Raw genomic sequence first — 17,010 nt, 5'->3', positions numbered from 1 at the left:
GCATCGCGGACCTCACGGTCCAAGGGAAGGTTTTTAAAAATTATAAATTCCTTGTCCTCCCTGACCTTTGCGCACCGGCACTCCTAGGACTGGACTTCCAGTGCAACCTGCAGAGCTTGACTTTTCAATTCGGCGGCCCTATACCCCCCCTCACTGTCTGCAGCCTCGCGTCCCTCAAAGTAGACCCTCCCTCCCTGTTTGCTAACCTCACCCCCGATTGCAAACCCGTCGCCACACGGAGCAGACGGTACAGCGCCCAGGACCGATCCTTCATCAGGTCCGAGGTCCAGAGGTTGCTGACGGAAGGGGTCATCGAGGCCAGCAACAGTCCCTGGCGAGCCCAAGTGCTGGTGGTCCGGACGGGGGAGAAAAACCGGATGGTCATCGATTATAGCCAAACCATCAATCGGTTACGCAACTGGACGCGTATCCTCTCCCCCGTATCTCTACCATGGTCAACGAGATCGCGAGATACAAGGTCTTCTCAACTGTGGACCTTAAGTCCGCTTACCACCAGCTCCCCATCCGCGCGAGTGACCGACTGTACACCGCGTTCGAGGCTGACGGGCGCCTCTACCACTTCCTTAGGGTTCCGTTTGGCGTCACGAATGGGGTCTCGGTCTTCCAAAGGGAGATGGACCGAATGGTCGACAAGTACGGATTACAGGCTACCTTCCCGTACCTTGATAATGTCACCATCTGCGGCCACGACCAGCAGGACCATGACGCCAACCTCCAGAAATTCCTCCAAACCGCAAAACTCCTTAACCTCACGTACAATAAGGATAAATGCGTGTTTAGCACCGACCGCCTAGCCATCCTCGGCTACGTAGTGCGTAACGGAGTGATAGGCCCCGACCCCGAACGCATGCGCCCCCTGATGGAACTCCCTCTCCCAAATACCCCCAAATCCCTCAAACGCTGCCTAGGGTTCTTCGCATACTACGCCCAATGGGTTCCCAACTACGCGGACAAGGCCCGTCCCCTCATGCAAACCACGACCTTCCCGCCGTCGACGGAGGCCTGCCAGGCCTTTAGCCGCATCAAAGCGGACATCGCAAAGGCCACGATGCGTGCCATCGACGAGGCCCTCCCCTTCCAGGTCGAGAGCGATGCTTCAGAAGTAGCTCTGGCGGCCACCCTGAACCAAGCGGGCAGACCCGTGGCCTTCTTCTCCAGAACTCTCCAGGCTTCCGAACTCCGCCACCCATCTGTGGAAAAGGAAGCCCAGGCCATAGTCGAAGCCGTGCGACATTGGAGGCACTATTTGGCCGGCAGGAGGTTTACCCTCCTCACAGACCAACGGTCAGTAGCCTTCATGTTTGATAATGCACAACGGGGCAAGATCAAAAATGACAAGATTTTACGGTGGCGGATCGAGTTGTCCACGTACAACTATGATATCTTGTATCGTCCTGGGAAGCTCAATGAGCCTCCTGATGCCCTGTCCCGCGGTACCTGCGCCAGCACGCAGATAGACCGCCTCCGCTCCCTCCACGCAGACCTCTGCCATCCAGGGGTGACCCGCCTACACCACTTCATTAAGGCCCGCAACCTGCCCTACTCTATCGAGGAAGTCAGGACAGTAACCCGTGACTGCCACATCTGCGCCGAGTGCAAACCGCACTTCTACCGCCCCGAGCGCGCACACCTGATCAAAGCATCCCGCCCCTTTGAACGTCTCAGCATTGACTTCAAGGGGCCCCTTCCCTCTAACAACCGCAACATTTACTTCCTGGCGGTTATCGACGAACACTCCCGCTTCCCCTTCGCCATTCCCTGTCCCGACATGACCACATCGACCGTCATTAAGGCCCTACTCTCCATCTTCTCACTGTTCGGCTACCCCGCGTACATTCACAGCGATCGGGGGTCCTCATTTATGAGCGACGAGCTGCGTCAATTCCTGCTTGACAGGGGCATCGCCTCTAGCAGGACGACCAGCTATAACCCCCGGGGTAACGGACAGGTCGAGCGGGGAGAATGGTACCATCTGGAAGACCATACTACTAGCCCTCCGGTCTAGAAATCTCCCTATTTCCCGATGGCAAGAGGTGCTCCCCGATGCACTGCACTCTATCCGCTCACTCCTCTGTACTGCAACTAATCAGACACCTCATGAGCGTCTTCTTGTTTTCCCCAGGAAGTCGTCCTCTGGATCCCCTCTCCCGACGTGGCTGGTCACCCCCGGACCCATCTTGCTCCGGAAGCATGTGCGGGTGCACAAGTCCGATCCGTTGGTGGAGCATGTCCAGTTACTCCACGCTAACCCGCAGTATGCGTATGTGGAGTACCCCGACGGTCGGCAGGACACGGTCTCCCTCCGGGACCTGGCACCCGCCGGCGTGCAGCCCCCCCCCCACCACAGACCCCCCCTCCCCTTTTTCACCCCAGCACCCCACTCAGCTTCCCCATCCCTCATCCATGGCGTCTCCACGGCCAGCTCAGGTGACGGAGACTACTCGAGGTCTATCGCTCCCGGACTCCAGGACATCAGCAGGACCATCAGCCGATCCGACGACTCCTCCTCCACTACGGCGCTCGGCCAGGACGTCAAGGACCACCAAACGACTGATCGAATCCATCTAGAGTTCTACGGTCCCATGGACTTCCTTTTGTAAATATTGTTATGTCTGGGCCAGTGGCAAGCCCCCAAATTCGACAAGGGTACGGAGAGAAAATTATTCTCCCGACGGCTACTCATATCATCAGTTCTTCCCCCCCCCCCACCCCGGGTCTCGTTCACACCCCCCCCCCCCGCCTTCCTTCTCCGTAAGGGGTGAATGTGATGATATGATCTGCATACTCGTCTGCCATTGGGCCAGAACGTCGGCTTACCATTGGCCCTGGTCGGTCATGTGCCTCTCGACCGATTGGCCGAGAGGCTGAGTTAACCACGCCTCTATCAACGAGGTATAAATGCTCAGAAGCCTGACGATCGGCCTTTTCCACTGTAGACGATCGCCAGGCTGTGTTCTAGTTAATTAAAGCCTGACATTGGTAAATCACTCGCCTCGCGTGCAATTGATGGTGCATCAAGTGCCTGTTAATTTTTTCTATGATTATTGTTTATAAAGCCATACCCACCATTGGTGTTAAAGTATCTGGCTTGCAGATATTTTTTTTATTTTTTTTTGTGAACTCTCCAATCGTCTGGCAGCTTCTCCATATGGGGAAATGGGAAGATAAGGCCCTTCCACTATCTCTACCCCGATTTCCTTTTGCAACCTTGGTTACAAGCCATCCACATCAGACAACCTGGGCTGGATTCTCCATTATTGGGACTATGTCCCCACGCCGGCATCAAGATTGAGAACAAAACAGTTTTACACCTGAAAATCCTGGATCAAAGGGACACGAATTGCAGCTGTATAGAACCTTAGTTGCAGCTGTATAGAACCTTAGTTAGACCACAATTGGAGTCTAGTGTTGAATTCTGGTCACCACACTACCAGAAGGATGAGGAGGCTTTGGAGAGGGTGCAGAAGAGATTTACCAGGATGTTACCTGGAATGGAGGGCATTAGCTATGAGGAGAGATTGAATAAACTCGGTTTGTTCTCATTGGAACGACGGAGGTTGAGGAGCGACCTGATAGAGGTTTAGAAAATTATGAGGGGCATAGACAGAGTGGATAGTCAGAGGCTTTTTCCCAGGGTAGAGGCGTCAAATACTAGGGGGCATAGGTTTAAGGTGCGAGGGGCAAGGTTTAGAGGAGATGTTTGAGGCAAGTTTTTTTTTACACAGAGGGTAGTGAGTGCCTGGAACTCGCTGCTGAAGGTTGTGGAGGAAGCAGGGACGATAGTGACGTTTAAGGGACATCTTGATAAATACATGTGTAGCCACCTGGGTTGGCCACTTCCCGATTCCAAAATGGATGCAAGGTTTGCTGTGTATTAAGACTTGCAAAAACCCAGACAGAACTGAAACCAAAAGCCATCTGCATATTAATGAGCAATCCCCAGGAATAATTGGAAACATTAAAGCAATCGGGACCAAACCAGACTCCCGGCCCCAGCGGGAGCCAGGACAAAGGAAGGTCAACGGACACATAAGAACCGCCCAGCGATCAGGGAACAGCTCCAGTATTGGAGAAATCGATTCAAGCGATTGGGACTTGGTCCAATTGATTGGGACCATGTCCGTGGTCCGCCCATAAGGGCACGGAACCCCTGGGGACTATAAAGTAGAGTCCTCAGGTTCAGTTCAATCTTCTTGGCAGGATCTCTCAGCAGCTCGAAACTACTCTTGACCGTGACTCTCAACAAGGAGAGACCTGCATAGCAGCTGCACCAACCAAGTAGGTCTCCAGTCAACGCACGCTACGAGATAGGCGGTCCTAGCTACTAGTCCATACCAGCTTGAAGCCTGCAGACTCAGAATCGAACGAAAGGCCATTGTTCCCCTGACCTGGTGGGCCATTTCTAAAGCTAAGTATAGGCCTTTTAGTGTAAGAGATAGTCTAGTAAGTAGAGTTTTGTGCATGAGTAGTGATTGACTGTGTATAATAAATGTGTTTTGATTTGAAACTTACTAACTGGTGTATTAAGTTATTGATCAGCACTTTGCTTTGAACCTCGTGGTGGTATCAGAAAGATACCTGGCGACTCTAGAGCAAAGATTATAAAACAGAGCAATTAAGTGAGAAACACAATTAGCAACACATGAATAGGATGGGAATAGAGGGATACAGACCTTGGACATGCAGAAGATTTTAGTTTAGACGGGCAGCATGGTCGGCGCAGGCTTGGAAGGCCAAAGGGCCTGTTCCTGTGCTGTACGTTTTTTTGTTCATTATTTGAATTCCCAGCCTTGCAGGGGGCTAGCAGGGACCCAGAGTAGATCACGCAGCTTTTGCTGCAGATATGGGCCCCCACAGTTCCAGGTTGGAGGCCACGCATGCGCACGGTGGCAGCCTCCAGTGGCCATGCCGTGGCCCATGGCGGGCTCGGACCACGGAGCTAGACCCAAGAAAAGACCCCCCCCTGATCGGCTATGCGCCCGAACCTCAACCCCCACACAAACATTCCCTGGCCGCCTACAAGGTACCCCCTGGCCTCCAATTGGCCTGCCCCCGAACAGGGCGGCCGCGGACTGAGTCCTAGATCATATAAACGCAAATGCAATAAAATGCTTTAAAATGATAAAGGATTGAAAGGTTGAGATACAGCAAAGTAACCAGCGGAAGTTTCCTTTCCAGTGTTCAGACAAGCCAAGGTCATGTTAACATTACAGCATCTTCATGTTAACACCACAGCGCCCTCATATTAACATTACAGCCTCCTCATGTTAACACCACAGCACTCTCATATTAACACCACGGCAACCAGGTGCATCTTTTAGTTTAAAGTCTGACAAGCCACGGTCATGTTAACACCACAGGGCCCTCATGTTAACATCACAGCGCCCTTATGTTGACACCACAGCACACTTATGTTGATACCACGGCATCTAGAAGGGTAATTAAAAAGTATAACAACCCTGAATCACTAGTTGCCGGTATTCGAGCTATACAGCTACTTGGGAACAGCTGGACTCAGAAGCCGAACAGAGAACAACGACTACTGAGCACACCAAGAGGAAGAGAGATTGTCAAGGGCGCCACGGAGGTCTGATCAATTCGGTGGGACTCCAGAAGCAAGGCCTTTTTTACTTGTTGTAAAACAGTAATTTTATCTTTTGAAACAAATGAAGTAAACTAAAAATTTACTCTTAACTATTCGAAATCTAAACCTGAAATAGTGATTTATCCAAAAAACTCACCTACACATCCTCACCAGATCTAGACCCTTAAAGGACATTGAGTGGTAAGGGAGTTGAAATTCTTCCTTGTAGATTTGGGGTCCCATAATAACTTGAAATATAGTTTGAAATAGATGAGTTCCCATATAGTATCAGCAAGGGAGTCGAAGGGATAAAAGACCTTAGAGTAGCCAACTAGTTAAGAAGGTAGAAGATATAGTAATCCAGAAAGGATTAATATCTTTAGTCTTAAAAATGTTGAGCATAAAAATACAGTCCGCAGCCGCCATGCGAGTATCCCAACTGGCTGGAGCACATTAGTTCCATGCCATCAGGACGTCGGGCAGTCGGGGGCGGTGAATGGCTGAGCGGGTCTCTGGCAATGGCCCCAGGTAGGTCCCAGGTGGTGCGGCGTATGCTTTTCGGGGCCTGCAGAATCGGGGAACCGGCACCGGTCTCGATTTCTTGCAGGAACATGGATTCTCCATCCCGCGCCAGCCGCAATTTCGGCATGAGGGTGCGGAGAATCCAGCCCATATCTATCCTTTTTTTAAGAAAACATTTTAATGAAGCATTTGTAATTTTCCACAGTTTAACAAATTAACATTCTAAACAGCCTAGCGGCCCAACAACACAACAATATTACAATAACATAACAACTACCCGCCCTAGCTTCTAACTACCCGTATGTTAGATTCCCTGTCTCTAATTTTACACTGCCATGCCTCTCATTTTTCTCCCCCCCCTTCCCACCTCCCCCCCCCACTCTTTCTGCTGATGTTCAGTTTTCCTTAAAAAAGTCGATGAACGGCTGCCACCCTGAATTGAACATCTCAAGGCGAACTTAATCTTTTCCAGCCTGAGAAACCCGACTACGTCACTAACCCACACTCCTGTTTTTGGAGGCTCCGAGTCCCTCCATCCCAGCAAAATCCGTCTCCGGGCCATCAGGGAGGTAAAGGCCAAAGCATCAGCTTCTCTCCCCCACTGGACCCCCGGATCCTCCGATACCCCAAATATTGCCATTTCTGGACTCGGGAGTCACCCTCCCTTCCAGGACCTCTGACATAACGCAAATCCCTGCCAGAATCCCCTCAACTTCGGACATGCCCAGAACATGTGTGTGTGGTTCGCCGGGTTACCTCCACACTGCCCACAATATCCTCCACTTCCTCAAAAAACCTACTCAACCGGGCCACAGTCATATGAACCCTATGAACCACCTTGAACTGGATCAGGTTAAGCCTGGCAAACGACGAGGATGAATTGACTCTCTTCAAGGCCTTTTCCCAACTCCTCCTCCCACTTCCTCTTCACCTCCCCGAGAGGGACCCCTTCCCACTCCATCAACTCCTTGTACATCCCCAAAACCCCCTCCTCCCCAAGCCCCGCCCCCCATATCTATCCTAACCATAGTCAACCTTTCCAGTGCATATAGTCTGTCAATTTTCACCCCATCCATTAGTTCTACTATTTACTTTTCTACTAATATTTTTCAGTAACTACTGCCCTTCCACCCAGCCCCAACCTGTCTGCAATTTTACAAGAGGTGGGCAAGGCCTAGGGTGGCCCATCCTCTCTTGCCCCATTTGAGGTCCTTATATGGCTAATTCTGGAACCGGAAAAACCATTGAGGCAGGCAGCACCTCAATTTTAAATTTATTACACTTGTTTACAAATCTATCCTACTCATCTCGGCAACTTGTTCAAATTTACAACCTTCCAATATCTCTGCAGTTAATCAGTTCTGGTCTCTTGTGTATTTCTGGTGTCATTCGTTCCACCATTGGCGCCTGTGCATTCAGCTGCCTGGGTGCTAAGCACTGGAATTCCCTTTCCAGGATCTTCGCTTCTCCTCAGGTGCTCGTTAAAACTTTCCTCTTTGACCAAGTTTTTGGTCATCTATTCTAATATTTCCTTAAGTGGCTCTGTGTCTGATCAGGCTCCTGTGACGTTTTTGAGGGCATTTACTCTGTTAAAGGGGCTATATCAATGCAACTATTGTTGTTGTTAATATATTTACAGAGTACTATTTAGCGTTAGGATAGGAATGAGATGTCTGAAATAACCAGATGTGACATTAATACTGTGTGAGGCAACCCACTGTTAATACCACTGACCAGAAACTGAACTGGACTAGCCATATCAATACTGGGGCTGCAAGAGCAGGCCAGAGGATAGGAATCCTTCAGCGAGTAATTTACCTCCTGACTCCCCAAAGCCTGTTCACCATTTACAAGGCATGAATCAGGAACACGATGGAATGCTCTCCACTTGTGTGGATGAGTGCAGCTCCAACAACACTCAAGAAGCCCGACCCCATCCAGGGTGAAGCAACCCGCTTAGTTGCCGTTCCATCCACAGACATTCACTCCCTCCACCTCTGGCGTACAATGGCAGCAGTGTGTACTACCCACAAGATGCAGTGTAGGAACTCATCAAGGCTCCTTGAATAGCAGCTTCCAAACCTACAATGATTACCATCAAGAAGGATGAAGGCAGCAGATGCATATGAACACCACCACATGGGAGGCCACTAAACATCCTGAATTGGAAACATATTGTCATTTCTTCACTGTTGCAGTCAAAATTGTGGAACTTCCTCCCTAACAGCAATGTAGGTGTACCTACACCACATGGAGTACAGCTGTTTAAGAAGGCTCACATCCCGTGAATGAATAAAAAATATATAATTACCACACATCTTGGATTCAACATCTTGTTTCTTTACATCCATGTTCTGTTGTTTCTCAGAAGATCGTTTTGACTCTGGGTTTGTTAACTTATTTCGTTCACTATTTGATGGTGCAGGGTACTCTGAAAATAAAATAGAATTGAATTTAATAAAACCAGCAAATAGCCTTTTGCTTAGTTTATGTTTCTGTGCTTGTTTTAATTTTCTTCACCCACCACAGCTCAATCTTGGAGCTGGATTTGGGGAGCCATTATGCGGTGTGGTTGTTGAAAATTGTGTACATAAATAGAATGTCAAATTAATGTGATTATGCAATTACACAAAGTTTCCATTGATTGAGCAGAGTGGATCAAGTACTTGAGAAGTGAAAGTTTGGCCATTTGTATGCACAATGAGGCTACCATATTGGCCCTCTGATGCCTCTTCCATTCTTCCAGGCAATGGCTGCCGTTTACATTTTAGAATCACTCTCCAACAGGAGGTCTTGCCTTCAAACAGTCATTCCAGTGCCACTAATTGATTACCAAACTCTCCTCCAGGCCAATTATGGTCTTTGTCTTTAAAAATCAAGCTGCCTCACAGACGCTGACACACTGTGAGATTGAGGCCCAGAAATGATCCGCCCGTCAGACTCTGACCCTGGACTGAAAATCTAGCCCCAGATTCCTAATTTATCCCTGTCGTTTTTCCAACCTAGCTGTATATGAAGAAAAATTTCCTTTGGTGCAATACAAATGGAAGCATTCAAGTTAATGTGTTAAATGAGATCTGACTGCAGAATTACACAAAAATATTCAGCAAAATATTACAGAAAGCCTTTAAAGAAAAGAGCAGACTTGTTACAAAAAAATATACTTACGTGTTTTGGAAGTATTATTGAAAATCCCCCTCTAAGCCACGTGCCATCCTAATTTGGAAATATATTGCTGTTCCTTCACTGTCACTGGGTCAAAATTCTAGAACTCCCTCCCTGACAATACTGCAGGTGTACCTACACCATATGGGCTGCAGCTGTTCCAAGAATACTGTTCTACCACCACTTTGTCAAGGACAATTAGGGATGGGCAATGAACACTGGCCTAGCCAGTGAAACCCACATCCCTTAATGAATTTTTAAAATAAATTAGCAGAGTTAAAATAATTTCAATGCATTTTCACTATGCCAAGTAAATAAAACACAGAAATGAAGTATACATGGTTCTGTATGGTGTTGACAAGGTGCGGAAAGGACTGTTTTAAATTTAGGGGTTCCCTTTATAGGACAAAGAGTCTGAGGGCTGTGTAACTCTCTCCCTCAGAAGATAATGGAAGCAGGGTCATTGAATATTTTAAAGATAGAGGGAGGTAGACTCCTATCAGTCGGCCACCAAAGTTTATCAGTATCGGATGGGAATGTGGCACTTTAAACAAACAAATCAGCCATGATCTTATCGAATGGCAGAGTAGGCTCGAGGGCCGAATGGCCTATATCTGCTCCTATTTCGTATGTTCGTAAATGTGAAGATTTGGTCGTTTTTTTATTTAATTGCTTGTTAGGTTTCTAAAGATATGCAAGCTAATAATCTGCCGATAGTACAATGCAACAAGGCGGCGGATTGTGCAATTGGAAATTAAGTGCTTCGGATGAGGTGTTAAATTATTAAAGAATTGGCACAATTCAAACAAGAGCAACAATTCTTACAATTGTTCATAATTCTGGGGATGCACGAGACCTGTTGCACACTTTGTCATTGTTGTTAATTGATTAATTGATACAGAGGAGCAATACAAAGTTTACCATGCTGGTGTGCGGCACGGGAGCACAGTGGTTAGCACTGTTGCTTCACAGCGCCTGGGACCTGGGTTTGATTCCTGGCTTGGGTCACTGTGCGGAGTCTGCACGTTCTCCCTGTGTCTGTGTGGGTTTCCTCCGGGTGCTCCGGTTTCCTCCCACAAGCCCCGAACGGCATGCTTGTTAGGTGAATTGGACATTCTGAATTCTCCCTCAGTGTACCCGAACAGGTGCGGAGTGTGGCGACTAGGGGATTTTCACAGTAACTTCATTGCAGTGTTAATGTAAGCCTACTTGTGACACTAATAAAGATTATTATTATTCTTGTAGCTGTAATTGTTTCCTTGAACAAGAACGCCTAATGTCCAGGGTCAAACCTGCTATGAAAACAGATTCAGGCCCACCAATCTCTTACGAAAAATGTAAAAAACAATATAATGCTGATGGAACTTCACTACCTGCAGGGATTTGAGCAACCCTCAGCTAAGGCAAAATCCTCCTGGTTCTTTAGTTGTCAAAAAATGTCAGTGAGATCTCTGCGTGTTGTAACGCATCGGCAGTTTTTCAATTAATCCCAAGTGTAATATGAAAGAACTCTGACCAGGTCAGACACCATCTCAAAAATGCAGACATTATCCAATTGCCCTAACATGGTTGTCTATACCATGATTATTTTATAATTTTTCATTTAGATAAGCTCCAAAATTGCTATGAAGCTTCAGTTTCTCAAACTAAAATAGACTAAAACCAGTCATGCAAAAGCTCAAGAAAGGTTATCTAGACTCTTTGGTTCTTATCAATCATAGTGGACCCAGTTTGGAAAAATGGGTAAATTAGGAATCAAGTTTTTGAGATGGTGATCAGGAGAAAGGGTAAAACACAAACATAGCAGAAATTATGAGAAAACATCCACAACTTGGTTGCAGATGTCAATTTGAAATGTATTACTTTTAAAATTTGAGAGAGGGATTCTGTTACCCATCAATACTCCAAGAGATTGTGGCAGCACAGTGGCTAGCATTGCTGTCTCACTGCGCCAAGGTCCCAGGCTCGAACCAGGCTCTGGGTCACTGTCCGTGTGGAACAAAGAACAAAGAAAAGTACAGCACAGGAACAGGTCCTTCAGCCCTCCAAGCCTGTGCTGACCGTGCTGCCCATCTAAACTGAAATCTTCTACACTTCCGGGGTCCGAATCCCTCTATTCCCATCCTATTCATGTATTTGTCAAGATGCCCCTTAAACGTCACTATCGTCCCTGCTTCCACCACTCCGGCAGCGAGTTCCAGGCACCCACTACCCTCTGTGTAAAAAATTTGCCTCATTCATCTACTCTAAACCTTGCCCCTCGCACCTTAAACCTATGCTCCCTCGTAATTGACCCCTCTACCCTGGGAAACAGTTTCTGACTATCCACTCTGTCTATGCCCCTCATAATTTTGTAGTCCTCTATCAGGTCGCCCTTCAACCTCCATTGTTCCAGTGAGACAAACCAAGCTTATTCAAGCTATCCTGAGAGCTAATGCCCTCCATACCAGGCAACATCCTGGTAAATCTCTTCTGCACCCTCTCTAAAGCCTCCACATCCTTCTGGTAGTGTGGCGACCAGAATGGAACACTATGCTCCAAGTGTGGCCTAACGAAGGTTCTATACAGCTGCAACATGACTTGCCAATTCTTATACTCAATGCCCCGGCCAATGAAGGCAAGCATGCCGTATGCCTTCTTGACTACCTTCTCCACGTGTGTTGCCCCTTTCAGTGACCTGTGGACCTATACACCTAGATCTCTCTGACTTTCAATACTCTTGAGGGTTCTACCATTCACTGTATAGTCCCTCCTTGCATTAGACCTTCCAAAATGCATTACCTCACATTTGTCTGGATTAAACTCCATCTGCCATCTCTCCGCCCAAGTCTCTAAACAATCTAAATCCTGCTGTATCCCCTGATAGTCCTCATCGTTATCTGCAATTCCACCAACCTTTGTGTGGTCCGCAAACGTACTAATCAGACCAGTTACATTTTCCTCCAAATTATTTATATATACTGCGAACAGCTATGAATAATAATAATAATAATAATTGCTTATTTTCACAGGCTTCAATGAAGTTACTGTGAAAAGCCCCTAGTCACCACATTCCAGCGCCTGTTCGGGGAGGCCAGTACGGGAATTAAACCCGCGCTGCTGCAATGCATTGTTTTGTATTGCAAGCTAGCTATGTAGCCCACTGTGCTAAACCAGCCCCAAGGTCCCAGCACTGATCCCTGCGGAATGCCACTAGTCACAGCCCTCCAATCAGTAAAGCACACTTCCATTGCTACTCTCTGCCTTCTATGACCTAGCCGGTTCTGTATCCATCTTGCCAGCAACATGGAGTTTGCACATTCTCCCCGTGTTTGCGTGGGTTTCGCCCCCACAGCCCAAAGATCTGCAGGGTAGGTGGATTGGCCACGCTAAATTGCCCCTTAATTAGGTAAATGAATTGGGTACACTAAATTATTTTTTTATAAAAATATTCTAAAAGATTAAAATCATGCATCATCATAAACATTTGCAATACAAATTGGAAGGAAGCTTTATCATTTCCGGTAAACTAAGAAAATATATCTCCCAAAACTGGTATTATTATGAAATTTGAAATAAATAATTGAAAAACTACAGGCTAGGGATTAGTGGGTTTCTATCCATTCACACTTGGACTAAAATCAAATCCAAACAGATGGGATAAACAGATGTCTCTCAATCTCTTCCATGGATTGAAGCGAAACAAGTGTTTTCGGTCTCAATTAATTTTTCTTGCAATATCAGAAGGTTCTACTAATGTAGCTTAGTTATTGCAAGAAAAAAATTGAATTGCACATTACTTCAAAACATAACAGGTTTCACATGTCCGCTAATATCACCTAGCTCGACCTCATCACCAACTCTCTCGACTTGTCCATCCTCTGTCTCTGACAGTGCTTGTCCAACAGCGGATTGGAAAACTGAGGTCACTGTCTTTGATCCTGGTTATAAACTCTGTTCTCTAGACCCTTCCACCATTCCTTTACCCTGTCACTTTGAGGCTGAACTGAACTGTTTGTAACCGTGGCATCCTATTTGACATCAAGGTGAACTTATTTTTTTTCCAGAAAATATTTTATTGATGCATTTAGAATTTTAACAATTTTACACATCAAATTTTCAACAAAAAGAAAAACACAACCATATAACCAACAAACCTCCCCCCCCCTCCGAGCACTGACCCCAGCCAACATGGCTTACACACAGTGCCACCTTCCCCAACCATCCCTCCATTGGTTCTATCCTTACTCATCTCTCCCATGCCTCCCTTTAGCCCTCCCTCCCTCCCCCCCGTCCCCTGCTGACAGCTTAATTTTCCTCAAAGGAGTCAGTGAACAGTTACCACCTCCAAGCAAATCCCTGCAATGACCCCCTCAAGGCGAATTTAATTGTCTCGATTGTGAGAAACCCTGGCGTGTTGCTAACCCACACCCCCGACTTTGGGGGCTCTGAGTCCCTCCACCCTATTAGGATCCGTCTCCGGGCCACCAGGGAAGCAAAGGCCAGGACGTCGGCCTTTCTCACCCCCTGGGTTCCCGGGTCTTCCGACACACCAAAGATCGCCACCTCTGGGCTCGGAACCACCCTCACTTTTAAGACCTCTGAAATGGCATCAGAAAATCCCTGCCAGAAACCCCTCAGCCTCGAACATGCCCAAAACATATGGGCATGGTTCACAGGACCCCCCACACAGCGCCCGCACCTATCTTCTGCCTCATCAAAGTACCTGCTCATTCAGGCCACAGTCATATGAGCCCTGTGGATCACCTTAAACCAGGCTGAGCCTGGCGCATGACGAGGACGCATTAACTCTCCTCAGAGCCTCCTCCCATAATCCGGTCTCCAACTCCTCACCCAGCTCTTCTTCCCACTTTCTCTTCACCTTCACTATAGGGGCTCCCTCCCACTTCATCAGCTCCTTATAGACCCCTGAGACCTTCTCCTCCCCTACACCTGTTCTCAAAACCACCTTATCCAGTAGCCCCTGGGGCAGCAGGTGCAGGAAGGTCGAAACCTGCCTCGGTACAAAGTCCCTCTCCTGTAGATACTAGAACCCATTCTCCCTGGCAACCCAAACTCCTCCTCCAGCTCCTCCAAACTCAGAAACCCTCATCAACAAATAGATCCCCAAATCTCTCGATCCCCAGCCCGCTCCCATCTCCGAAACCCCCATACAGCTCTCTCTCCCCCCGCCCCCCCCCCCCCCCCCCCCCCCCCCACCCCCGGAGCGAACCGATGGTTATCACATATCGGTGCCCACACTGACGCTCCCTATAACCCCAAATGTTGCCTCCGCTGTCCCCCAAACTCCCAGGGCTGCTACTACTACCGGGCTTGCGGAGTACCGAGCCGGCGAGAACGGCAGAGGTGCCATTAACAGTGCCCCAAACTCATGTCCTTACATGATGCCTCCTCCATCCGCTCCCATACCGACCCCTCCCCCCTACCCACTTCCTGACCATCACAGTATTCACCGCCCAGTAGAAGTTAATTAAACCTCGGGAGGACCGTCATTTTAACTGACCCCACCAATGACAACGGGAGTGCATCCCACCTCCGAACGTCCCCCCTCATCTGATCCACCAACCGACCCAAATTTAGTTTATGCAGCTGTTCCCACCCCCGCACCACCTGGATACCCAAATATAGAAACCTCCCTCCCACCACCTTGAAAGGCATCTCAGCCAATCTCTTCTCCTGCCCTCTCGCCTGGATCGCAAAGACCTCACTCTTACCCACATTCAATTTGTATCCCAAAAACCGACCAATTCCTCCAATATCCCCATAATCCCTCCAATTCCCCCCCAGCGGGTCCAATATGTACAACACTAGATTGTCTGCAGAGCGTGAGACCCTGTGTTCCACCGCCCCCGTCATATCCCATGCAAGACCCTTGATGCCCTCAATGCTAATGGCAACGGCTCGATAGCCAAGGCAAACAACAGTGGGGAAAGTAGACATCCCTGCCCCATCCCCCGGTACAACCTGAAGTAGACAGATCTCACCCGATTCATCCGCACGCTCGCCACCGGTGCCTGGTATAGCAACCGAACCCAAACCACAAATCCCTGCCCAAACGCAAACCACCTGAGGACCTCCCATAAGTATTCCCATTCCACACGATCAAAGGCCTTCTCTGCGTCCATGGCCACCACCACCTCAACCTCGCGCCCCTCTGGAGACATCATAATTACATTAAGCAGCCTCCTAATGTTGGTTGCCAAGTGCTGCCGCCTAACAAATCCCATCTGGTCCTCCCCTATTACTCCTGGGATGCAGTGCTCGGTCCTTGTAGCCTGGATCTTCGCCAATAGTTTGCATCCACATTTAACAGGGAGTTCGGCCTATATGACCCACAATTTTCCAGATTGTTATCCTGTTTTAAGAAGAGGGAGTTGGACGCCTGTGACAATGTCAGGGTAGAGCACTCCCAACTCTTGCTTCATTGAAGGCCCTTACCAGCAGCGGTCCCAAAACCCTCACTCACGCATCTCTTCCTCCGCATCCCACATCCAGTCTCCATTGCGGGCGCTGGCCCCCTCTCTTGCTCATTCGTAAATCCACTCAGTGCGGGACATGGTCCGACACCACTATTGCCGAATATTCGACATCCATCACCCCTGCCAACGTCTTATCCACCACAAAAAAAATCTATTCGGGAGTATGCCTTGTGCACATGGGAGTAAAACGAAAATTCTTTCACTCTCGGCTGACACACTCCCTGACATTGAACTCGACCGGTCCAATCTCGGATTCAGGACCGTATTAAAGTACTCACCCCATAATCAGCCGATGAGAGTCCAGGTCCGGAATCTTCCCAAGCACCCGCCTCATAAATTCCACATCATCCCAGTTGGGGACATAGATGTTGACTAACACCACCAGCTTCCCCTCAATTTCCCTCTGACCATAACATACCTACCCCCAGAATCCGTCACTATATTTCCCACCTCGAACACCACCCGTGTTCGCCAAAATCGCCTGCCCATTTGTTTTAAAATCCATTCCTGAATGAAACGCCCTACCCATCCCTTCCTCAGCCTAATCTGGTTCCCACCTTCAGGTGCGCCTCTTGTAGCATGGCCACATCCGTATTCAATCACTTTAAGTGTGCGAACACACGGGCCTCTTGACTGGCCCATTCAATCCTCGCACGTTCCACGTGACCAGCCTGGTTGGCAACCCCCCCCCCCCAATAAACCATAGTCCCTCTTGGGACAGCCTCCAGCTTGTGTCCCGCACCTCCCCAGGTGCCCACCATCATCAATCCTCCTTCTCTTACACTTTAAATATCCTTCCACTGTCAGTAGTACTCCCCCCGATCCCCCAGCAACAGCCCCTGCCCCATCCCCCCACTCACTCCACATTGCGCTTCCGTGAACTAACCTGCCCATCTAGCCTGGCGGTCCCCGCCTATGGCGCCAAGCATCCTACTCCCCTCCCCCCTGCTTGAACATTAGTGCAAACAAACCAAAAACAATCCATCCCCAAACCTAAACAAAGGGAGACCAACTCCCCATCTCTTAACAAAGGACAAAAAAACAAACCTGAAGCCGAAAAAGAAAGAAATGGCCCCAAACATAACTTAACCATAGCATCATAACAGCATCTCCACCAAAGTTCAAAGTCCACTTTCTCCTGCCAGTCCATTGTCTCTGACAAATTCTACCGCCTTCTCCGCTGATCCAAAGTACAGTTCCCGGCCTTCGTAGGTCAACCACAAACGTGCCGGGTACAGT

At 48.5% G+C, this 17,010-nt stretch overlaps 1 protein-coding gene across 2 annotated transcripts in view; it reads right to left on the bottom strand.

Annotated features, from left to right (window-relative positions):
• The window catches only part of erich2 (glutamate-rich 2), a 289,680-nt gene that overhangs the window by 177,693 nt on the left and 94,977 nt on the right, over positions 1–17,010 (bottom strand). For both annotated transcript variants that reach the window (XM_038789479.1, XM_038789478.1), the window contains one exon: positions 8,439–8,558. In XM_038789479.1, the coding sequence (XP_038645407.1) occupies positions 8,439–8,558 (120 nt within the window). The remainder of the gene's footprint in view (positions 1–8,438; positions 8,559–17,010) is intronic.

Source organism: Scyliorhinus canicula, chromosome 2 (assembly GCF_902713615.1).
Source record: "Scyliorhinus canicula chromosome 2, sScyCan1.1, whole genome shotgun sequence".
NCBI lineage: Eukaryota > Metazoa > Chordata > Chondrichthyes > Carcharhiniformes > Scyliorhinidae > Scyliorhinus > Scyliorhinus canicula.
Note: the sequence above shows the minus strand (reverse complement) of the source record. Positions and strands in the feature narration are given on the sequence as shown.